At 47.8% G+C, this 25,385-nt stretch overlaps 1 protein-coding gene across 3 annotated transcripts in view; it reads left to right on the top strand.

The window, feature by feature from the left end:
• The window catches only part of ZNF800 (zinc finger protein 800), a 154,361-nt gene that overhangs the window by 40,395 nt on the left and 88,581 nt on the right, over positions 1 to 25,385 (top strand). For all 3 annotated transcript variants that reach the window (XM_086967407.1, XM_086967406.1, XM_086967411.1), the window contains exons 2-3: positions 7,492 to 7,587; positions 7,757 to 7,871. In XM_086967407.1, coding sequence (XP_086823533.1) covers positions 7,537 to 7,587; positions 7,757 to 7,871 — 166 coding nt within the window. In that variant the 5' untranslated portion in view covers positions 7,492 to 7,536. The remainder of the gene's footprint in view (positions 1 to 7,491; positions 7,588 to 7,756; positions 7,872 to 25,385) is intronic.

Consider the following 25,385-nt stretch of genomic DNA (forward strand, 5'->3'; position numbering starts at 1 on the left):
AAGACTTTTTTCCCGGATCCTAAATCCCCTGCGGAACAGCGACTACATTCCTTAGACATCAAACGGTGTCTGAAATTCTACATTTCTAGGACAGCCCCTTTTCGTAAATCCAATCAGCTATTCTTAGCATATGGACTACTGCGCAAAGGACACTCAGTGACTAAACAGACTATAACACGATGGCTCTCTTCAGCCATATCGTTTTGCCATCAGCAGGCTGGCAGGCCTTTACCTACTCCAGTGAGAGCACATTCTACGAGAGCGATGGCGTCGTCCATCGCATTGTTTGCCGGAGTGCCTCTACACCAGATTTGTCGTGCAGCGACATGGTCCAGCAGGCACACCTTTACCAGACATTATTGTTTGGATGCTGTCAACGAGGCGGACACCGCAGTGGGGCAAGCAGTGCTTCGTCATCTTTTCAAATAAGGTGAGCCTCTTTCCCTCCTCCATTCTTGAGATTGCCTTGCTTTTATGCTATATATATTGTTCTTCTATTGTTTGGAAATATTGCAATCTCATCTCCAGGAGGTTACTGCTATCTATTCTATTCAAGCATGTGAATCTATGAAAGACACCCCTAATACTGGAGAAGAACAATTGTTACTTACCTGTAAACAGGTGGTTCTCCAGTATTGGTGTCTTTCATAGATTCACATGCGACCCACCCATCCTCCCCTCAGAGGCTCTTTTCTCCTCATGCGCTATTATTACTAGTGCTACGAAAATCTGAGGGCTTGAGCTTCTGAGGAGAAGGTTCTAGAGGGTGCTTGAGCCTGATTGGCTGCAGTTTGGACTAACATAATGACACTGATATGTTACAAATGAGTTTTTTCTCTCTAATGCATTCCTATGTAATAACCTTTTGTAAAGGTTTTCAGTACATATTTTATCAGTTTTTGCTACTTATATGATACTTTATATATTTATATATATATATATATATTATTAGCATTATTGCTATTTTATTTACCGTGGGACTCCCACTTCGACGACGGGGAATATTCAAGCATGTGAATCTATGAAAGACACCAATACTGGAGAACCACCTGTTTACAGGTAAGTAACAATTGTTCTTCCCTATACGAGGCTTCAAAGTGTTTTTTCGTCGAGTAGCAGGCTACTCCAGAACCCATAAAGGATTAGTGTTGAATTAGTATAGTGAAATATGGAAGTAATGTGAGTGGTGGATAGGTTAGTCAGTTATTTGGATTCAGAAGGATAGCAGACGGAAAAAAGTTTGCCTTTGTGTAGTGCGTTACCCCTGATGGGGTGTTTTAGCAATTTTTATTGGTGAGTACCTCTCTACTCCGGAACACAAAGGATTAGTGGTGTATTAGTATAGTGAAATATATGAAAGTAATTTGAGCACTCTCATGACCCATTTCAGGGAACAGCAATGGCTCCCAACCTACAAACGCAACCGTTCATACTGCTTACACACACATAAAAGGCACCACACAACACTGGCCCGGCCTACCTTAAGTCACATACACTTCTACACACCTCCCAGGCACCTCAGCTTAGCTAGACTCTTACTGGCACGGCTACCCTGCATCCGCAGGGTAGCCGTGCCAGTAAGTGGCTGCAGCTTGATGCTGTGCCTTCTCTTGTATATCTCCCAAAGCATTGAACTGCCTTTGCTACATCAGCCTCCTCATCGCTTCTCGTCTTCTGCAAGAAGTTGAAGACCTGGCTTTTCCAATAACCTTATCAAGGATACCGCTGCTTCACCCTCCTGCAATGTAAATGTTTTTCTATGAGCAGAGCAGACAGCCTGTGTAGAGCAGGCAGATAGAGAAGTGGAAAAGTCTGCTTTAGGCGAGCAAAGAGTATAGACTTGGAAGACTGTAAGGAGTTAAATGGTAAAAAGTGGATCATAGGATAAGATTGTCGAAAAATCCTAAAGTTTGTAGAGGAACTATCTAATACTGCATTTTGTACGAAAAAGAAAGTGGTTGAATTGTAAGCATGGCCCCTTTCAAGATACTGCATAAATACAAGTTTCAGTAACCTTTACAGTGTCTTCCTGTACTAACTTTGTACAGAGGAAGAGTGAATTATGCCTACTGGCAGTGTGAAGCAACCACTTAAGTCTGCTTTGTTTGAGTGGAGACTATGTATCAAAGTATCTTCGTCTTTCAAATGTAAGATACAACTTCTGTTTTATGTAGCATTTTTCCAACAACTAATTTAAAAAAATAATGTGGTACTCCTTTTCCAAATTTTTCTATGGAGCTTTGCATTTTGACCTGTTTATAAACTAATGCAGGATGTGAATTTGTAAAGACTGTAAGTCTTTGTTCCGCTGATGGCAAAATAATGTATCTCCCATGAAGAAGGAATTAGTGTAGTTTTTGTGGAGCAAGCCCTTACACATAGGATCTAGGTCTTTTGTTGTGGGGAATAGCAGAGGATGGCATGAACGAAGGGTGTTTAGGGGACTCTTCTTACTCCACACCGGATAAAACTATTTGTGTGGCTGTAGATGCACATGCTCTGCATACTCCTGCTATCTAGAGTTGGGCAGTGACATAACATGTTTTTGACTTGACTCCTTCGTTAGCTTACCTGCACATGGGCTCTGACTCCACCGTAGATTTTTTTTTTTTCATTCTCACCATCTGCTTTGGATGTGTTGAGCAGCAGCTCAGAGATGGACTCGTTCCTCACCTGTTCCAGTCTTTAAGACCGTAGACTCAAATTACAATCCCTGCTCAAGTATTTCCAAATAGGGTCACCTTTGCACTTGTACCGACCACTTTTTCTCAACAACCAGGCAGCTAACCATCCGGTCCCTGTCTCTGGAGTCTTTTTTTCGATCTCCATGGAGCTCGTTTGGAGAATGCGAGAAAGAACGGGGTGATAGAATGCATACCCTTCTTATTTTATCTAAGATGCAGCACGAAATATCTGTGGGCAGACGAGATGACATTTGCAAACATATCCTCTTCATGACTGCAACAAGATCTCTCATGAGGTGTGCTCGCCTTTCGGTGCAAAGACTTGGAGGTACCAAAAGGAAAGAACTTAGATGTACACGTAAATGCAGCAATAGTAATCCTACTAGATGCCAACGTCTTCAGTGAACAGGATGCGCTGAGCATCGAAGAGGAAGAACTGTCCTCTCTGGAATCCTATTTGCCTAACTGACACCTAGTCCTGAGTTTCTGTCCTTGAGTGCCCAGAGGAAGATCAAGGCAGCGAGCCTTTCACATCAACACCATCATGCCCTCACAACAGGAAGACACAGAGCACTATAAATACCACCCTAGCGCTAAGCAAAGGGATGAAACTCCACTCATGTAAGCACTGCTCCTGCAGGAGTCCGGTATTGAACCGTGGACAGGGCAGAAAGAGGGTATAAGCCTGTGGCCCACCGCCTCTCAAGTTCTGGTTGGCATCAAGAGAAAGTGTGTGTGTGGCGCTCTGTGTGTGTGGCGCTCTGTGTGTGTGGCGCTCTGTGTGTGTGGCGCTCTGTGTGTGTGGCGCTCTGTGTGTGTGGCGCTCTGTGTGTGTGGCGCTCTGTGTGTGTGGCGCTCTGTGTGTGTGGCGCTCTGTGTGTGTGGCGCTCTGTGTGTGGCGCTCTGTGTGTGTGTGTGGCGCTCTGTGTGTGTGTGTGGCGCTCTGTGTGTGTGTGTGGCGCTCTGTGTGTGTGTGGCGCTCTGTGTGTGTGTGTGGCGCTCTGTGTGTGTGTGTGTGGCGCTCTGTGTGTGTGGCGCTCTGTGTGTGTGGCGCTCTGTGTGTGTGGTGCTCTGTGTGTGTGTGTGTGTGCAAATGCAAAAGGTCTCGCATTTGCAAGACATTAAGCTATTGGCATTGTAAATGACAATTCCATTTATTTATCTGTTTTCAAAACCAACACATGTATAAAAATCATTTACAATGCAAATAGCTCTAAATTTAGCAAAGGCGAGACCGTTGTATTATAAATGCTTGTTTCTTGTATGGTGAGATTTTGAGGTGAGATGCACCTTTAGAGCAGAGGTTCCTTTGTTGAATGTGTCTGGTGATTTTATTCCTGATGAAGAGTGGTCCCATTCCATGTATTGCTTTGTGGGTGATACAAAGCAGCTTGAAAGTGGATCTTCTGGCAACTGGTAACCAATTCAGGGCTTTCAAAGCAGGGGAGATGTGGTCTCGCGGTTTGATATGCAAGAGTAGTCTGGCAGCCAAGTTCTGAATCAGTTTTAGTCTTTTCATGGTCGTTCAAGGTGATCCGTGGTTGATGCTATTGGTGTAATCGAGTTTGGACAGAACAAGGGAGATGATAGCTTGGACCTTGTGTGGAAATCCCAAAGGAGGGAAAACTCGTTGCAGCGTTTTTATAGTAGCAAAGCTTGATCTTGCTAGTTTATCCACTTGGGCATTCATCAACAGCTTGGAGTCCGTGGCCATTCCGAGTTTTTTTACTTCCTTCGATACTTTAGGCAGTGATCCCAGTTCATCCGGCCATGCGGCAAGCGGGTTGTAATGTTTCCAATCGCAACACGTGAGTATTTCAGTTTTTGAAGCATTCAGTTTGAGATGGCTCCAGGTCATCCACTGATCCACGGCTCTGAGACAGCTGAAAATTGGTGATTTTCCAATGTCTTTGGGGCATTCCAGTTGAAGGAGTATTTGCATGTCATCTGCATAGTTATAGCACGTAAGGTGAAATGTATTAATCAGTACTGGTAATGACTTCATGTAGATGTTGAAAAGCATAGGCGAGATGATAGAACCTTGAGGGACCCCTGCTTTTGTGGAGTACGGTTTGGACCAGAAAGGTGGGGTATGGATGACATTAGTTCTGTTTCGAAGGTAGGACGCGATCCAGTCTAGAGCAATTCCCTCTATGCCGGCTTCATAAAGTCTTTGTTTGAGTGTCATGGTTAACCATGTCAAAGGCAGCTGAGAGGTCCAAGAGGAGTAGCGCAGCAACCCCGTTGCAGTCAACTGTATTCTTTAGGTCATCCCAGATGGCAAGGAGGGCAGATTCAGTGCCTCTTCCCGGATGGAATCCTGTTTGGAAGTCTGAAAGTATGTCATTCTCTTCAATGAATTGTGACATCTGGGCGAACGCTGCTCTTTCTATCAGTTTGCCCAGGAACGGTCCATTTGTAATGGGTCTGTAGTTGTCAGGGTTCAGCGGGTCCAAGTTTGTTTTCTTCAGTAAAGGGAGTATGTATGACTTTTTGAGTTCTTCTGGAAATATTCTAGTAGTTAATGAATCTTTGATGATTCTTCTTACTGGAGTGGCAGCAGAGGTTGTTAAAAGAATAGTCTTGAAAGTTTGTGACGGACAGGGGTCAGAAAGGCTGCCGGCAGGCCTGCTTTCTTTGACCAGGTCCATAAATTCATTGTGTGAAATGTGTTGGAAGGAACGAAGAGGCTTGATTAGAGCATTCTTGGATTGTTGTTTTGTACAAGGGTTACTGATGGTGCTTGGTTTCTGTTAAATGTACAATTCCAACATGTCTGCTTTGTCCGTGTAATGATTTGCCACTTTGTCTGTGAGATCTTGAGTAACCGGAAGCGTTCCTTCTAAGCAATTTTGGTTTGAGAAATTCATTGAGTATTTTATAGAATTCTTGCACATTTAGCGTTTTGAATTCTGTTTGAATAGTACCTTTTCTTAGCTTTTTTTTGATAGCAGACTTGTATAATCTGTAAATTTTCTGTAGGTGAAGTTAGTATTGTTTGGCTTTTGTTTTGAGCCAGGTACGTTGCAGCTTTCTAATTTGTTTTATGTCTTTTATTTCTGTTTCTCCAAGGCACTTTTTTTCTTTTGTTCTGTTGTATGGTTTTGAGTGGTATCAGGATGTCAAAAGCTTCCTGTAGCCACTCATATAGATTTTAACCAGAATTTATGGTTTCCAGATTTGTACTGGATGTTAGTTGTGTTTCCAAGTGTTCCAAATTAATTTATTCCACAGCCGATAGGTGGCTGGATGTAAGGTAGTTTTAGGTGAGTCGCTTAGCGTTGTTTTATGTTGGAAGGCAAGCAAGTGGTGGTCTGACCATGTGACTGGAGTTATAGTTTGAGTGATAACTAGTTCAGTATTAGCAAAAATGACATCTAGGCTATGTCCAGCGGTGTATGTCGGATTGTGGACAGTCTGATGCAGGTTCAATGCGTCTAGGCCATTGATTATAGTTTTTGTATGGATCATATTGGGTTTATCAAACCAAATGTTAAGGTCACCCAGAACGCATAGGTTGGAGTGTATTGTTATCAGGTTTGAAACTGTGTCTAGAAGTGCATCTGGGAATGTTGCCTTGCTAGGTGGAGGTCTGTAAAGGAGCAGGAAGTTACAGGAGGAAGATGTAGGATTGCATCTTGTTAGAAGAGCCTCACAATTATTCATGGAGATGTCAATTTTAGTGATATGTATTGTTTGCCTGAATACAACAGCTAGACCACCTCCTTTTTTGGCTAAACGATTTTGGGTGATTATTTGATAGCCTAGAGGAATGGCTTCATGCAGGACTGGAGCCATATCTTCTCCCAACCATGATTTGGTTATGAATAGTATGTCTGGTTTTGCATCGGTGAGAAGGTCTACGATGTGATGCTTGTTTTTAGAGAGGGATCGAGCATTTATTAGTAGACAGTTTAGTGAGTGGCCTTTGCTGATGGTGGCACTTTGTTTGGTAGAAGTGATCAGTATTGTGTGGGCTTGTAGCAGGTGTGTTTTTAGTGCTGGTATTAGCTGTATTAGTGTTGCATTAAATAAAACCAGGAATTAGTCAAATTACCCTCACATATCTTGGAGTGTTATATTGCCAGTCTTTCATCTATGGATTCAGTTAATTTCTTTTCATCATTTGAATAGCACATTCACAGAAGCTTTAAGAAGCTCTGGCAAAGAAATGTATTTGCAGCTCGGTTGAAGTAAACAGTCCAGCAAGTTGACATTCGGTCCCCCCCAATAAAGAAACCTTGAGCAGCATTCCTTGTGTTTCCAACCAATGGTGTCTAATGCTATGCAATTCTTCTCCCAAAACACTCAATTGCCTTCACTTGATGGTTTACCAGACCAAGAACTTAACCCACATTTGCTTCCTCTCATTTACACCAGACACTTGAACTACTGGTTCACTCTTTTGTATTATGGATAAATTGCAGCTGTGTGAGTAAAGGCTGGTAGCTCACTCGGAGGATGTTCCTTCCATTCTCTGATAAGGGAGTTATCTTAGTTTTTAATTTACGTACCTGGAACAGGCACCTATAAAACATACGTTTGCAAACACACGATTCAAGGGTTAATTTTACAAATTCATAAGATGACTTCAGTTAGTAAATTACAAACATTAGTGTTTTCAAGAGAAAAATAGACTCCAACTCCAAAGTATTAGGTAGTCAGTCATCCATCCCTTAGCTACCCAGCCTGATGGATTATATTAGTGAACGTTTATACATACATGATTTTTATGTACTAATTCAGTTGTGTAGAAAATGCTCAAACTATCACTCCATGATGCTAATGCTGTTTTCCTTTCTTTCAGAATTTGTCCGAGCACTTCTAAAAGTGCTGTTTTGTTGCCATAATTATGGACAAAACATGCAGTAATCTTCGTAAAAAACGCTTTTTGCGCAATCAGGTATTTGGAAAGATTTAAAAATATTTGTTGTTGCCTTGTCCTCCACAATGTGCCCATTTCGCCTTTTGTTATTGCTAAATGTACATCAAGGTGTAGAGTTCGAGTTGCATCTTAAGTAATGTGTGGTAGTCTTAATTAGTTATTGTTGGTAACTTTATTTTTTTCTCAGCAAAACGGAGAAAATGAGCCAGAGCTGGAAGAAAATAGGCCCGGCACGCAGAAAATTCCGTTGAGGGACAAATGTTTTCAGACCGATCACCATCATCATGGCTGCTGTGAACAAGGTGTGTATATATATATATATATTTTCTTTTTTTAAAGAACTAAATAGTTTACATCGCTTTCTTAGATAACTAATTTCATGCCTAAACAGAGAAGCTTTATTACAGTGGTCTGCTCCCATTTGTTTGCATTTATTTGTTTGAGCTCTGCATATATTTATTGTAATGAATAAATATTTGTAGCCATTACCCACCCACAATTTTCAACCTCATTTCATTTTTTAGTAGTAAGATTATCCACTATATTAGTCGAATCAACTGATGGTATGTAGCTAATTCACCCCAGTTCCTTTTTTATGAATTTATTTTTGCCTTAACTGAGAACTTGGCATTTCTGAATGAGTAACTGATGGTAATAAAATCATTTTATAGAATTTGAGGTAATAGCCTTTAAAAAATAAAAAGACTAACTGGGCAGCGGGGAACAACATACAACTTATTATTTTATCAAATATTTAGTTTTGTCTTAAGAACATTCTAGTGGTGGTAAAGTCATATTTACAATATGTACTTTTGTGTCCAAACTTGGCTGTTGATATTGACTTGTCCAGTTGTACCAAGGATGTCTTTTGCAGAATTCTATTCAGTGACAGAATTGTTCATTCAAATTAAATGGTTTAGCAAAAACAATTTGTTGAGAAAGAGGTACGTTGATTTATTTGGTTGCCTCTTGGAGTTTGATTTAAACAAGTGCGATTCAGAACAGTTTATTGAAAGAACATGAGTAATGCTCACGCCAGAAAGAGCCTGTGTGTTATGAAAGAAATTAACCTGAAATGATTTGGAGTTTTTGCTGTTTTGCTTTTGCACAGACTACAGATTAGGTTCCTCCAGACATTTTCCATGCCTGAGCCCCTATGTTTACCGTAGTATAGAGTATTATAATGTTCATTTCTTAGTTACTGATACTCAGATCGAAGTTTTTACCGGTTTCTTTCTTTACACATTAACCTGGTGGATTATGGAGGCAGGTGAGCGCCATCTTTGTGTGGGGTTCATGTTGTAGTCTGTGGTTACTAGGCAATAACAGTGAGGGTAATTGTTGTTTATCACTGGTGTCCTGTGGCCACAGCACTATTTCACATACACTGAATGAGTGAATTATCACTTGACTCATACAATAGGGTAGTTGAGCAATCAAGGCTTACTCCAAGAAATGGCGTGGGGTCAGAAATTCCGAAACAGTGTGACTCTGCAAATAACACACAAAGAATGTTGAGATGATTTGTTATTTGCTTGGAGCAAATACAGATGGGTATCAAAACCGTAGGCCCAACCTTTAACTTTTCAGTAGCTCCTTGGCTTGGTGCCTAGACCAAGCTCGAGTTGCTGGTAGCTGCCCTGCAACTTGTAAGTAGCTCGTCTGTGCTCAATCTATACAATTTTAAGCTTTTCCTTGGCTGAGGTAATATATGTAGACCAAAATTCGGACTTAGTATTTTAGACAATGTGGGAATTGTAAGAACTCGTACATCTATGTTCAAAAGCAGATATGCGACTAATCACAAATCAAATGTAATGAACTATTAACTATTGCTGGTTGTGACGTGACCAAACTTATCAGATTCCCAACTTATTCTCGTACTATAATTTCAAATCATAGACCACTCTTTCAAAAGAGATATTCATCCAGGTCTTACTCAGAATTCAGTTGATCATAATTTACTTTAGTATGTTAATAAGTCCAAAGTTAAGGACTGATAATTTGAAGTATAAACAGTTTCTGTACAAATATTTAAATTTTTTATTCATCACCAGTTTCTCTTCTTTATAATTTAGAGTGCAGATTTCTGTCTTTCATGTATAATGGTTCTTCGGCTGAAACTTACATTTAGTGGAACCATAATCTTCTAGTTTTAGAGATTTATGTTATAATAGTATTGGAAATTTACTTGCAACTCCTCATCCACATTCATCTTTCTTTCTACAGTCCATAATTTGTGAATCCATAAGAGATCCAGCTTCCTTAATTTTAACATTCTGTCCCTGCCACTTTGATCATGTAAAATTAATCTGCGATAATAGGATTTTGCCTACCTCTAGTACTGTTGAGTTCCAATTCTATTAAGGACACAGAAGCTTTATTTTTACGGCAGGAAATGTCAAAACCATTAAAAACTACTACTCCCATGAACTCAGGAGTAGAACAAACAAAGTCATAACAGTCCATCGACGCTATCCATTAACCGGCCTCGCTTGGTCCCTCCTCGGTACTTCCTCTTACTTCGCGCGAACAGCCTCCATCGGAACATCACGCCTCCTGCTTGGACCCATCCTTCCCTGCAAAGAACAGGTCATATTAGAACCAAGTCCAAAATCAGGTAAAAGAGGCAACTGAAGAGACATTACTGACCCGCATAAGGGGTTACGCAACAACCACAACCATAACCACACAATGACTGACATTTCAGCAAAAAAAGATATCCCCTAAAGAGCAATACTTACTCCAGAAGGAGGAGGGTCCACGGGTTCACCAGACGCCGGGAGGGATAATCCTCGCCTCCATGTCCTTAATATAATTGGAACTTATCAGTACTAGAGCTAGCCAAATTCCTATTCTATGTTTGGACCGGAGACTCAGATTATGCCAGTTCAAAGCTTATCCACCACCAGCTGAGCCACTTCCAGTACTGCCTTAAAATAGAACGTCTTGATGGTTGAATCCAAGGACCAGTCGGCCGCACACATGAGGTCTAACAATGCTCCGAGTGCAAACGCTTAAGAGGCCATAGCACCTCGCGCTGAATGAGCTCCAAAATGTTATTGGTCCAACATTGCACCGTGAATGAGAACGGCAGGAGATTGAGGCAATTGATGTACAACGAGTGCTCCGGTACTGACCAGGTACCACCGTTAAAAATCCCCGCATCTGGCTCCCCAGCCTGTTCGACTGCCATCTGACTTTATCACAATATCTGGGGCCTACCCGAAGATCGCACACCCATTCCACGCCTCTATGTGGGTGAGCCACCACATCACCTCCTCCTTCACCTCTGCCGAGTGAGGAACAGACTGGGAAGAAGTCAGACCTCTCTGGAGGTGGTGTGCTTTGAGCTGCTGCAAAGCCCGGTAGTGCAGAGGACCCGGAAAGATGGCTTGCATCAAAGACGAGAGAAGCCCAACTAAGCAGGCCAGCTGACGCAGTGAGGTATGGGATTTAGCCAACATTTGGCGGAACTTGTGCCTGATCTTTGCCATTTTCCTGGCTGGCCGGCTCAGTCTACAAAATGGAATCTATAGTGAAACAGAGGAACGTAGCGTTCTGCACTGGGGACAGGAGAGATTTCTTCTTGTAGATTACAAACCCCAGCCTTTGAAGCAGGTTGACCGCCACCTGAAGTTGACTGGAGAGGGTCTGGGGGCATTGAGCCATCAGAAGCATGTCGTCCAGGTAGACGATCATACGAATGCCCTGAGGAATTCCACTGCCGGTCGAAAAACCTTGGTGAAGCACCAATGCGCTGAGGAAAGACCGAAAGACAGAGTGGTAAACTCGAACACCTGACCATCCCAAGCGAACTGAAGGAAGTGGCGGTGCGGGGGAAAGAAATCAGGATTGAGAGGTACGCGTCTTTCCGATCCAATCGGACCAATCATTCACAAGGCCTCAGTACGTCCCGAGGAGGTGGATCCCCCCCTTTTTGAAATAGCGATACACCACCCACTGCGGCCCCCGTCGGGCTTGTTGACCAGCAACAGATTGCTGAGAAAACCTTGGGGGTGCTCCTGTGCGCAACAGATAGCTCATTTTTGGAGGAGAGCTGAGATCTCTTCACCTACCGGCTCCGCATCGCGCTGCGAGAAAGAGATGGGGCAAGGCCGGGACAACTGCCGAGGACGGCCATGGAACTCCTGAACCGTCTGCAGCACACAAGGGTCGCTCGTGAGCGAGAGACCCATGCTGGGAGAAACTGCGCTAAACGACCACCCACTCGCAAGCGTGCCACAGGTAGCACACTCACCTTTTCCAAGGTTATTGGATTCTCCCTTGAAACCTCCACGACCCCGGAACTTCTGTCCTCTGGTGGGGTTGAAGGTGTTAAATCGGGACCCATCCTGATACTGCCCGCATCCGGAGCCTTTCCCCCTTTCAGGGTTGTGATAGTTTGAGCGTCCGGTCGCGCGGCCCTTGCTGCGGCCTGCCCTTGGAAAACCTGAGGGTTGAACACCCTTGTCCAGCGACATGAACGTGGCTATGGATATGCCCAACTCTCGCACGAAGGGATAGCCTAAAAGGCCTCCTTGGGCAACCGCATCCGCCTCCAAAGAGGCAAGGTCCCCCAATTTAGGGTCCACCTTGATCAAGAGCGACCAGCGTCTCTCCTTGGAGAGGGCGCAGTTGGCGTTCCCCAGGAACACAGTAGCCTGATGCGCCCAGCCAGAAAGCACTCTGGGTCAATTAAGGACCCAGATGTCTTGGCCTACCCTGCCATATGTAGGATTTTGGTAACCGGCCCAACGGCATCGATGAGCTTGTCCTGGCATGAACGCCAGAACCTGTCAATACCCTTCTTAGGGTCTTTGACGAATTTGTCGCCATCTTGGGGTCCGGGGGAGGGGGGGGGGCGATCTTATTCTGAAGACAAGGGCACTCCGCCCAGAGACTGTTGCGAGCCTCATTTTCCATTGGCTTGCGAAAACTGCCTGCCACATACTTCGCAACCTTATCTGCTGGGACTCAGTTGGTAGACCTAGGATGGCCTCTATCATCCGGGTGCAGCATATCAGAACTACCACCTGGGGCAGGGGAGGGGATCCAGGGTCTAGAAGGGCCCGCATCATCCTCATCGGTATCCCCAGGAGAGTCCCTGGTATCCTGAGGGTCGGGGCGTAGTCTGGGCGTCAACCTGGGTTGCTGCTGACTCTGACGGGAACCTGCGCTAAAAAGGTCAGATTCAGGCACGCGAAAGCGTCTGTGTCGACTCCTTCGCCAGGGTGCTTCTTGGCGGGCAGGAGACCTTCCCTCGCGGACCATTAGGAGTCTCCGGAGAGTTTGCGGGCGGCTTCTTCCATTGGCGCACTCCCGTGCAATTTGTGACGAGAGGCGAAGTTCAAGAGGTTCGAAGGCCTGGTTTACGACCCTGTATATGGAATCCCAGGGCAGGTAGGACAAATTCCCCCTTCCCCCAGTAAAGATCCTGGTCCTGCATTATACTTAAATAATGGCCCCTTGTAACCAGCAGGCTGTGCCTCAAGAAAATACCAGGAACACTGGTGTGAAGGATCACGCAGCAGGTGTGAGCAAATTGTGGCTGCGAGGCAGCCCAGACTACTGTGGGTGAACCGGAGGCTCACAATTATGCGGGCAGAGCCGTGGAGGCACTTAGGGCCTTAAATTAAGACCGGGCCGTCATCCCCCGAGAAAGTGTTCCCGTGGCGCAGCCGCCACCAATACAACCCTGCAGGGCATCACACGCTGAGAAAGATACAGACCCCGATCGGGGCGTAGCCGAAGAGCGGTGAAAAACAGAATCCAACTTTCTCCGGTCACTCGGGAGACCGGGGAAAGCAAGGCTCCTGACCAGGCAGGTCTCATCAGCACTCTATGATCAGTGCTGGTACACGCTGCCCGGGAGAGAGACCACAGCGCCCCGCGCTGTGGGAGACGTCCATCGCAATAGGCAGAGTCACGACTCTGGGATCTGAAAAGTAAAGACCGCAACATTTGACAACCCTCTACAAATCTCCAACATGCACAAAACTCGAGCAAATAAAACACAAGCCGTACTAACATTCCCCACAAGCAGAGAATAATAGTGACTTATCTTGCTTCTGAGCAGCGAAGGAAGAGGAAGTACTGAGGAGGGACATAGTGGAGGCTGGTTAATGGACAGCGTTCATGGACTATTATGACTTTGTTCTACTCCTGAGTGTTCATGAGAGTAGCAGTTTTTAATGGTTTCAAAATGTGCTGCTGTAAAAATAAAGTAAAGGGAGAAGGCATAATCTGAGCCTCTGGTCCTGACATAGAATTTAGTTATGAAGGTTTCTCCCAAATGTATTGATTAATCCATAGTTGTGACCAGACCTTTTAACTTGTCACTAAAATGGAGGTCGCCAGGTTCCCTCATGGAAAGTTCTGCTTCTGTAGACCCTAGCGCTAACCTCCCAAAATTATTTTTTATTTGTGTGTATGTGTACTCTGTGAAACATGTATAGTGTGTAAATATGTGAGACCAGAGTAATGGAGGCATGTGGATTCCATTTTTGGAAGTCCCTGGTCTATTTCTGCACACAAGATGGATGTGAGTCTGTTTTGTAGACAGTGGAAAGGTGTTGCTGACATTCCCAAAGAAGGGGGAAGGAGGCCTAGACTGAAGTGGGGACAGAATAGACTAGTCTCCTTTAGTAATTCGGTTCGTGCTTGAGAATAGCTTTTCCTGCCCCTATTTCCTGTTCTGCTTGCCATACCACTACTCTTGATCCCTCTGGTGTCTTTCAGTTTCGTGTAATTTCTCGATTTGCAAGTATAACCAGCATTTGCAGTGCAAGCGGCCTCTCCTTTGGGACCTTATATGTATTTAGCTACGCAGCACATTGCCTTTTAGTGGGAAATGGTATAGTCCCAAGCTCTGTTTTTAATATAAAATCGGGGCCTTTGTTGGTCATATCCCTAAAAATACAAGATTTGAAAGGAGAATGCTAAAGTGATTCTAGTATTTTACTGACCTCTGCTGGTCGTTTTCTATCTAGACAGTTAAATAGAGGCAGTTGAACAGAACAAAATGCCCCTAAGTCGAAGCAGACTAGTCCCAGGGCTGATCTCCAGAGCCCACAACGCATATACACATATGAGTATATATTAAAGTATATACAAAATGTCTTGAATGCTCAACCTAAAAACTAGGTCCTGAAACCTGCTTGTAGCTTTAGTTTGAGCAGCGTGCGTAAACCAATGCAATAAGCAGTTTTCTGGGGTGTTTAGGACCTCCCTCTCCGTTAGCATTGTAGTGTTCTTCTGCCAATATACAGTTATATTGGGTAATACCTAAACATGTGCATGAATTTCTCCCTGCTACACCATGGTCATCTCGCATTGGTCGTATTAAAGTGTTGATTCACTCGCCCATGAGTGAGATAAGCCATGCAAGATACACACTTTTAGCTTAAAGCCGGCATTTCTCCATACCTTAGGACCCTCTCCAGTATGCTAGCCCAGTCCTTCATGGGTACGTTGTTCCCTAGGCCCTCCTCCCAGCGTGTCTAGAGGGTACTGAGGCAGCACAATATGTCCTCTGTTTGCCCTATATAGGCAAGTAACTGCCTTGAAGGTCTGTGTTGGCGTGATCATGTAGTGACAGCTGTTATGGTGGGGAGGTACAGTCAGGCCCGCTTATCCGTGTTTACGCATTGCTGATTTTACAGTGCCATAGAGTAGGAAGTGTCCCGAATGGAAGTCCTCCAGTACAAGGAGTACCTCTGCTTGGAACTGGTTGCCCAACATGGTCACTCCCACATCCGCCCATTCTGTCAGTCCTTGCCAGTCTCTTCTGGGGTATTTTCATGTGTGTTTTCTGCAAGCAGCAGACTCAACAGCGACACATCACTCTTAAATTCTGTGGTAGCTACCTCAGTAGGGCATCTAAGCTGTAGTAGTATCCTAAGTAGGTGGTGGAGGTCATGGACAAAAGAACCCATCTCACTCCCAAGTGTTAGTCTACCCGCCACCCACTGCGTCAACTATTGGAGCTGTGCCGCCAAGTAATGTGATTTAAATTCGGGGGCTGCCAGAGTGACCAGAGCCACTCTCCTGTGGCCCGAGCCTCCGATAAATGCTATCATGAGGGATCGAGCTCTTTAAATATCACTTGAGGAATCCACACAGGCAACACCGTAAATAAAATAAGTTGGGGGAGTGCGACCATTTACAACCAGGCAAATTGGCCCACAACTAAAAGAGGAAATGCAGTCCAGAATTCCATTTCCCTCTTGAGAGTTCGTATCACTTTCGCAACGTTCCGCGTGAGTAGGTCAGTTGGGTTGTGAAAGATTTGTACCCCTAGGTAGTGCATGCATCAGGGTTCCTATTGTAACAGCACCAGGTCCCTTGGGGAGGGTGGTCACAATTTGCTGGTGTGGTGAATAAGAGTGATTTCTGACTATTTACTCACATTCCCGCGAGCAAGACTAATTTCTCTGGCAGCCCTCAAGCACCCTCTAGCAACATAGTAGTGTTCCTTAAAAAGATCAGGATGTCGTCTGCATATAGAGCAATATAATGGATTTATCCTTTGATCTCTATCAACCCCTCTCCCCTCCAAGCATTCACGGTCTGGACATTGCATGCTAGTAGCTCTATTGCTAGGACGAACAGAGGCGTCAAAGGGCACCCCTGTCTGGTTCCGTGACCCACCTGACCTCTTTCAGAAATAGTGAACCCTAACAGTTTGGCCTGGGGCAGAGATTTGTGGCCTGGACCAAAGCGCTCCACAACTACGTAGAGAAATGGCAATTCTAGATCATCAAAGGCAATCTCTATATCCACAGTGAAAATGGCCACTTCCTCTCAATCATAAGTATCCGTCTCTAAACTCATAGGAGTCTCTTTATTTAATTTCTGTATTGTGACCAGGTGTAAATCATTCTTGGTTGGAGTGTATGAGTCAAGGCATGCGTGGGAGAAGCCTAGTGGCAAGAATCCGGGTAAGGATCCTCTAGCCTATATTCAGCATATACAACGGTGGATTTGCCTTTGTCATGAGCTGCTATCCCAGGTATGAGCAGGGGCACTACATGGGCTTTCCGGGTGGATGATGACATAAGGCCCTTGTCTCTAGCTGCCTTATAAAGTTCGACGAGTGTGGGAACCAAGTAGTCTCTGAAAGCAGTGTAGAATTTCACTGGGAATACATCCGCCCCTGGTGTTTTGTCCAGAGCCATACCTTTTATAACTGTCGGACCTCCGATAGAGTGATCTCCCCATCTAGCTCCTCTGCTTCCTCAGGAGCTAAGGTTGGGAACTTCAATGGTGCCAGAAAAGCATCTGTCTGTGGGCCAGTCTGTGGTGGTGAGTAGTTAGTGTATAACTTGGGATTGTCTGCATGCCAGTAGACCCTGGTGCACTGGTCAGTCTCAATCTCCACTATAGCTGATCCCTCGCTAAGCAGGGTTAGTCTCTCTCTGTATGCGCCCTAGTCATATAGGCCTTCTAATAAAAGCATCACAATTTTTCTACCTTCTCTGCAACTGGTTCCTTGGCCACCAGCAGTTCTGATTGCACTTCTGGGTGTCCTGGCCTACGCTGTTCAATTATTCTCAAGCATCTTCAGCCAATAGCACTTCTGTTAGCAACATGCATCACACGTCCATCGATGCTGCAATACACTGCCCCCTGAGCACTGTCTCGACAGCATCCCACTCCACCTGAGGGGACAAGACCCTGCCGGCATTTTCTTTGAAATACTGTCTGATGCTATAACCTACTGAGGACCGAAAGGCCTGGTCCTCCAAGGACTCCAGCTTTAGTTTAAATCTTGGGATTCAGGGTAAATACCGCCCTCCATCTCAGGTTAAATAAAACTGGATTATGTTCTATGTTCTGACACGGTTCTAGAGAGATATCCGATGATGTGTACTGTGTACGTCCGGAGTACAGAGATATGCATCTAAGCGCACGTGTAAATAAGGTAGTGATAAAAGGCATAGTCTTGTTCCTATGGGTGTTGCAAGTGCCAGGTGTCAAGGAGTCCCCGTTCTGTCTGCTAGTCCGAAAACACACGAGCCAGCCTCGTAGTGGGTGGCAGGGGGTATTCTCTCAACGGGGGGGTTGGAGCAGTTGGACACTGAGTCCAACAAACAATTATAGTCCCCACACATGACGATTGAGTAGGTCAAATAAGGGGTAAAGATTCTAAAAATCCATGAAAAACAACCCTTGGTCGGTGTTTGGTGCATATACATTAAGGCTATCTGTCGTCCTTCCAGTCGACCAGTCAGCACCACAAACCTGCCCGATGGGTCAATAAGGGTTCCTCTACACTGGGAGGGAAATCCTGGGGATATCCACACTAATACTTCCTAGTATAGGCCTGGTAGGTTGTATTATAGACCAGGCCTCTCCATCTGCACTGTAGTCCAGCCCTTTCTTTACTTTTCAGGCGTGTTACCGTATGTCTCTTGGTCATGGTGTGCCTCCCACCGAACATCCCAGGATAAAACTTTATAGGTCACTGGGGTGCCATCTTGTGTGGTTAAGGATTCCAGAGTGACTCCACTCGCTCTCTAATACACAGTAACTTGTTCTCATCTTGGGGGGGAGATGGCCGCAACTTATGCGAGCTCCTCACAGATGCCCGAAAGGAAATAAACACAATAATCCTGCAATATAGAAACCAAAATGCTAGGCCCTGGTGGGGATTGATAAAGCTGACCATCCGTACCTGCACCTGGCTGTGTTGGACCAATCTGGGCCTTTGAAATAGCTTGAAGAGGTGCTGTGACCCGGGAGGCCTGTCAGGGTGAAACCGAAACTTAAACAGCGGCCTGTTGTGTAAGGTGAGGCTGAGACGCACGGCACGTCAGGCGGACTCTGACCGGCTTGGAGACCGCTGCGACCGAAGCCCCCCGGATTGGCAGTGAGGCGGGAGACTCTGAGGTTTCGGGCAGTGCCGAGCTTCTGCTGCATGGTTGGACAGCAGCCCACTTTCCAGAATTACGGCGCACACGCTGCAGGCCCCGTGAGGCTCTGCCTGTTCGAGAGGGGACAGATTGTGGCTGAGTGAGGTCCGTCTTAGATCCGGTGATGAAGGAAAGTGAGGCTTGGGCGGCCCTGGAAGTGGAGGGCCCCCCTAATGGCTGTGGCATTTACCCACCTGGCAGTGCACTGGGAGCAAGTGGAGGCATAAGGCAGCAGCTGAGAGGCGGACAGGGAAACTGCTGGGGACCGATCTGGTGCGATACGTGGTGCGGGGTTTGATGGGAAGCACCCATCGACAGAAATACAGTAGGGACAGAATCTCACATGTGCAACCAGACAAGCCAGAGAAAGCGCGCCGGAAGTCAAGAACACAGCTGGTCTCCCCCACCGCAGCTGCTAAGAAGGGCGAGCGAGCCAACACTTGACTATACCACAAAGATCTATAACCTTTGCACTACAAACCAAGACCAACGATGGGCAAACCTGACGGGATCCAACCGAAAATAACTTTTGAACATAATAAGAAACCCCCGGATTGGAGCTCTGAAGAACCGCTATCGCAGATGTCAAGAGTGCAGCAAGTGGAGTTACTAATGGCGACGTGCAGGCAATGTTCACCACGATACAAGCAGCGTTGACCAATCTAGATAGTAAGATTGACTCTCTCACGTACCATGTCGACAGAATGTCGGAACGCATGGACAGACATACGAAGAGGTTGGATATGGCCAAACGCCATATATCCGAGGCAGAAGATGCACATGTTCAGATGGACACGAAGCAGGTGAGGATGGATAAACAACTGGCGGACCTCGCTGCTAAAGCTGAAGATTTGGAGGCACGGTCTTGAAGAAACAACATCCGTCTGATGGGTATTTCAGAGACAACGAACACAGAACCTGCCGCCTGCCTCGCTGCCGCTGACCACGCCCCCTCCTCCGAGCGGCGTTGTCCGTGCTCGGCTGCCGGCTGCCTTGCTTCTTATATTATTTGTTCTTGTTTTTGCCATCCATTTGTGCTTGTATCATTGTACTTTGTAATTTGTGCCCGTGTTAACATTTTTCCTTCCTGTTTGCCCGCCTACCTCGCCGCCCCCCGCTCTCCCTCCCCGCTTCCCGCCACCGCCGATTACCCCGCCCCTTTTTCTCTTCTGTACCCTCCCCGCTCCCGCCTCCCAGCTGCTCCGCCCACCCGCGCACTTCGCCTTATATGGAGACCGTGCGAACGTGCAGCGGTCACGCGCAGCGGGTGCGCCGAAGGCGCGCCAAAGGTAAGCCCGTCTGCGCCCGTCCGCGACCGGATCGCGACCAGCGCCAGGACCCCTGCCCCCCGAAGACCCCGACCGACCCGCCTGACGTACTCCGCCGCCTCCCTCACCGCACTCAACACCGGCCGACTCCCAGAATGCCACCAAGCCACACCACGACGCACCCACGGACCCTTCAGCTGCCATGCCTGCAAATTCACCTGCATCCGGACCTGCCTCGCACCAGCACCCGCCAAGTCGAACTCCAGCAGCACCCACCTCAAGTGCATCCTGCTCAACACCCGCTCCGTCCACAGACACGCCATCGAACTCTGGAACCTCCTAGACGCCACAGCCCCTGACGTTGCCTTCCACACAGAGACCTGGATGAACGCCTCTTCAGCTCCCGACATCGCCATCGCTATCCCAGAGGGCTACAAGATCATCCGGAGGGACCGCAACGCCAACCAGATGGGAGGAGGCATCGCCATCATCCACAGGAACACCATCCGTCTCACGACCAGCACCGACAACTCCCTGACCACTGCGGAACACCTGCATTTCCAGATCCACACCGACCCGAACACCACCCTCATAGGCACCCTGATCTACCGACCCCCGGGACCACGCACACAATTCAGCGAGGACATCGCCGACTTCGTCAGCCCGCATGCCCTCCCCTCCGCTGACTACATCCTCATGGGGGACCTCAACTTCCACCTGGAGAACAACAACGACCGCAACACCAGCACCCTGCTCGACAACCTCGCCAATCTTGGACTCAAGCAGCTGGTGTCCACCCCCACCCACCTCGCCGGACACACACTCGACGCAGTCTTCTCTTCCAGCACAGACATCGACTTCAGCCACGCCACAGAGCTTCAATGGACAGACCACAGCTGCGTCCACTTCACCTTCAAGAGAACGACGACCCACCACCACCAGCAACAGGCCGCCCGCAGAAGCTGGAACAAGATCACAGCAGACCAGCTCGCCACCTCCCTGCGCCAGCACCCTCCTGCCAGCTCAGCGAACCCCAGCCAGGCCGCCGACAACCTCACGAAGTGGATCAGCATCTGCGCGGACGAGCTCGCCCCGCTGAGGACCCCGCCCAGCAGACCCGGCAGCAAGAAAGCCCCGTGGTTCACCGACTAACTCAAGAGCTCCAAGAAGAACTGCCGAGCCCTCGAAAGTCTGGAGAAGGGAACCCACACCGGACAACAGGACCACCTTCAAGCTGGCCACCCGGAAGCACCCCCAGCTGATCCGCGCCGCCAAGAAAACTGCATTCAAGGACCGGCTGGACAACAACGCACACAACTGCAAGGAACTCTTCAACATCGTGAAAGAGCTATCCAACCCCAGCGCAGGAAACGACATCACCCCATCGCAAGACCTCTGCAACTCCCTCGCTTCATACTTCCACAACAAGATCGCGGACATACACAACAGCTTCAACAACCAACCAACGCACACCAAGACCGAACAACCACCCCCCACCACCATCCTCCACGCCTGGACCCCGATCAGCACCGAAGACACCATCCGCACGATGAACTCCATCCACTCCGGATCACTGACCGACCCCTGCCCTCACCACGTCTTCAACAAGGCCGACGCTGTCATCGCACCCCACCTGCGAGACATCATCAACACATCCTTCGACACCGCCACCTTCCCTGAGAGCTGGAAGCACGCCGAACTCAGCGCTCTACTCAAGAAACCCACAGCGGACTCCACCGAACTCAAGAATTACCGCCCCATCTCGCTCCTCCCGTTTCCAGCCAAAGTCATCGAGAAGACCGTCAACAAGCAGATGGCCGCCTTCCTCGAGACGAATGGATCCCTCGACCCCCTCACAGTCCGGCTTCCGAGCCAACCACAGCACAGAGACCGCCCTCATCGCCGCCACCGATGACATCCGAGCCCTGATGGACAACGGAGAAACAGTGGCCCTCATCGTCCTAGACCTCTCCGCGGCATTCAACACCGTCTGCCACCGCACCCTAGTACAGCGCCTCAGCAACGTCGGAATCCAGGACAAGGCGCTGGAATGGATCATCTCCTTCCTCGACGGAAGAACACAGAGAGTCCGCCTACCACCGTACAAGTCAGAGGCCACCGAAGTCATCTGCGGCGTCCCCCAAGGATCCTCACTGAGCCCCACCCTCTTCAACGTCTACATGAGCCCCCTCGCGGCCATCGCACGCCAACACAACCTCAACATCATCTCCTACGCCGACGACACCCAGCTGATCCTCTCCCTGACCAACGACCCCGCCGCCGCCAGAGCCAACCTGCACGAAGAGATGAAAGAGGTAGCCGAGTGGATGACGACCAGCCGCCTGAAACTGAACTCGGACAAGACGGAGGTCCTCATCCTGGGCTCTTCACCCTCCGCCTGGGACGACTCCTGGTGGCCTCCCGCCCTGGGCACCGCACCCAAACCGACAGACCATGCACGCAACCTGGGCTTCATCCTGGACTCCTCCCTCTCCATGACCAGGCAAGTCAACAACGTCTCCTCGGCGTGCTTCAACATCCTACGCATGCTACGGAAGATCTTCTGGTGGATCCCCACCGAGACCAGGAAGACCGTCACCCAGGCCCTCGTCACTAGCCGACTGGACTACGGCAACGCCCTCTACGCCGGTACCACCGCCAAGCTCCAGAAGAGACTCCAGCGGATCCAGAACGCCTCAACCAGACTCATCCTCGACACCCCACGACACAGCCACATCTCCGGACATCTGAAAGACCTGCATTGGCTCCCCGTCAACAAAAGAATCACCTTCCGTCTCCTCACCCACGCACACAAAGCCCTACACGATCAAGGACCGAGCTACCTCAACAACCGCATCAACTTCTACGCTCCCAAACGTCATCTCCGATCAGCCAGCCACGCCCTCGCCGCCGTCCCCCGCATCCGAAGAACGACAACAGGAGGAAGGTCCTTCTCCTACCTGGCCGCCAAGACCTGGAACTCCCTCCCGACCGACCTGCGCCTGACCCAAGACCACCTCTCCTTCAGGAAGAAGCTCAAGACCTGGCTAGCGGCACCCCCCTCCCCTCCCCCCCCAAGCACCTTGAGACCCTCCGGGTAAGTAGTGCGCTCTATAAATGTCTGTGATTGATTGATTGATTGATTGATTGATTGAGCTACTAGGATACAGCTACTACAAGAAAAATTGGTATTGCCTGACCAAGCAGGCTTTGTACCAAATAGATCCACCACCCAAAACATAAGCACTATTTTTGCCCTTTGTCATCACCTGGATCCGGAGCTGCCGGTAGCGGCTGCATTGCTAGACGCTGCAAAAGCTTTCGATTCGGTGGAATGGAAGTACATGTTTGTAGTGTTATGCAGGATGGGATTCCCGGAGGGCTTTGTAAGATGGATAGACATTTTGTATACCGACCCGACTGCTAGAATCAGAATAAATGGACAAACCTCTAACCCCATACATATAGGCAGAGGGACGAGGCAGGGATGCCCACTATCACCGATACTGTTCACGCTGGTTTTAGAGCCCCTGGCCTGTAAGATTCGCCAATGTCACTCGGAAGCTGCTCTACAGCTAGGCCTACGCCCTCTCCATATTTCCCTATACGCTGACGACATGGTATTATTCATTCGCGATCCAAACACCCATCTCAATGACCGGATCAGGGAGTACATTCGCTTCGAACAGTATGCAGGGCTACGAATAAACTGGGACAAATCCATACTAATTCCTCCAACGCTGGGCACGACTCACCCAACACTAAATTACCCCCTAAAATGGCAGTCAGACCCAGTCCAGTACCTGGCAGTATGGATACATAGGGACCCAGATCAAGTATTAAGGGAGTAACTATGGTATGGCACTGGCTAAACTTGATGAGCAGATACCCAGATGGATACAGCTACCTTTTATCGTTGGTAGGTAGGACTGTGCTGCAGAAGATGATAATTCTACCCACATTTTTATATTTATTTATCAATACCCCAATTTGGCTGACGCAGGCGTTTTTCTCCAAACTGCGATCCCTGTTGCAGAGACTCACGTAGGTGGGCAATCAAGCCAGAGTAAGCTGGAAAGTATTGACAAAGCCATACCACCAGGGCGGTTTCGCAGCTATATTTTTATTGTGCACAGGCGCAGCACGCGCACTATTGGTCAACACATTACGCGTACATTCCACATGTTGCGGTAGAGACGGACAATGTACACCCAACTCCACTGATCGCTTTTATAACTCACCCAATGTCCCATATACCTGCAGAAACGATCCAACCTGTGCGCTGCACCTCAAGAGCATGGCACACACTGGCGAGCAGGGTGGATAAACTACCCATTTAGTCCCCAGCACTACCCATTAGCTAACCACCCGAGACTGTCGGTGACGCAGGAAAAGATAATGACACAGTTACTAGAGGACATGAAGATCTACACAATGAAGGATATATTCCCACATGGCAGATTCACAGAACGAAACGACCCATCACTGAGCATACATAACACTCCAATGAAGGTGTTCGCCCATATGCGTCTACAGATGGCGATCAGGGATTTGTATGCAACTTATCCGGAGGAACCACCAACATTACTCGCACTACAAGGCCTGTTGAAAGCACCAACACGTCAAAAATGAATAACCCGCCTATACACTGCATCACAATCAGAGCAAACAGAGCGTAGTACCAAATCATTCCTTGGGTGGTAAAAACTGCTGGGTGGGACCATTGAAGAACAGGACTGGGAGTATAGCTGTACACAACTACAGTTACTGACATCAAATTGTAACTTATTATTCACTTCAAATTTCTACACCAATTTTATTACTCCCCGACTCAATTACACAACTACGGATTGTGGAAGGGGTGCGCCTCTCACCTCAGGGTGGCGCTCGAGCAGGATTTCCATGTCTGCTGACCCTCCCGCGTCCCTGACGACCAGGACTCCTCCTCTCTTTCTTTCCCTGCAGGAAACAGAACAAGCAGCGGGGTTGCGCAACGAAACGGAAGTGATCTCCTGTGACCCTGGAAGTCCCGCCCCCATCACCAGCCCGACACACAGAAAAGCCGACGACGAAGAGAGGAGAGCGTTCCAGGTGGCGGACTCATGGCAGGAGACAGCGTGCAGAGAACCAGAAGAAGAGAGCAGAAGGAGAGTGAGGAGCGGAGACGAAGAAGAGGAGGACGTCTGGACCGAAGAGTGGTGGAGTCCTCAGGAGGTTGCTGGAGAGCGGCCGCGACTCGCAGGAGAGTTGCGGCGGGGCACGCGAAGCCGACTCCCGTCTGACAACCAGAAGACAGCCAGAAGACCTCTTCACCCAGACAGCCGCCGAGCCGAGCACAACCCTGTTCAGCCGACGCCTCGGGGAAAAGACTACAAAGCATCCAGGCTCACACCCTTGTTCACCCCTTTTTGGCTACCCTGATACCGAACAATAATAAAAACCGCTACAATAGCGCAATACATCCGGCCTCCACGCCTGTTATTCCGGTCCGCACCAACCCAAAGTCCACACGGACTCAGAACGCATGACAAATACACAGATACACAAATACTGGCAAGAAATAATGGATACACTAACAGGTATACTAGCCGAACTAGTGCTGAGCACCCCTCTGGTGTGTTTGCTGGGGATA

This window comes from Lissotriton vulgaris, chromosome 1_1 (assembly GCF_964263255.1).
Source record: "Lissotriton vulgaris chromosome 1_1, aLisVul1.2, whole genome shotgun sequence".
Lineage (NCBI taxonomy): Eukaryota > Metazoa > Chordata > Amphibia > Caudata > Salamandridae > Lissotriton > Lissotriton vulgaris.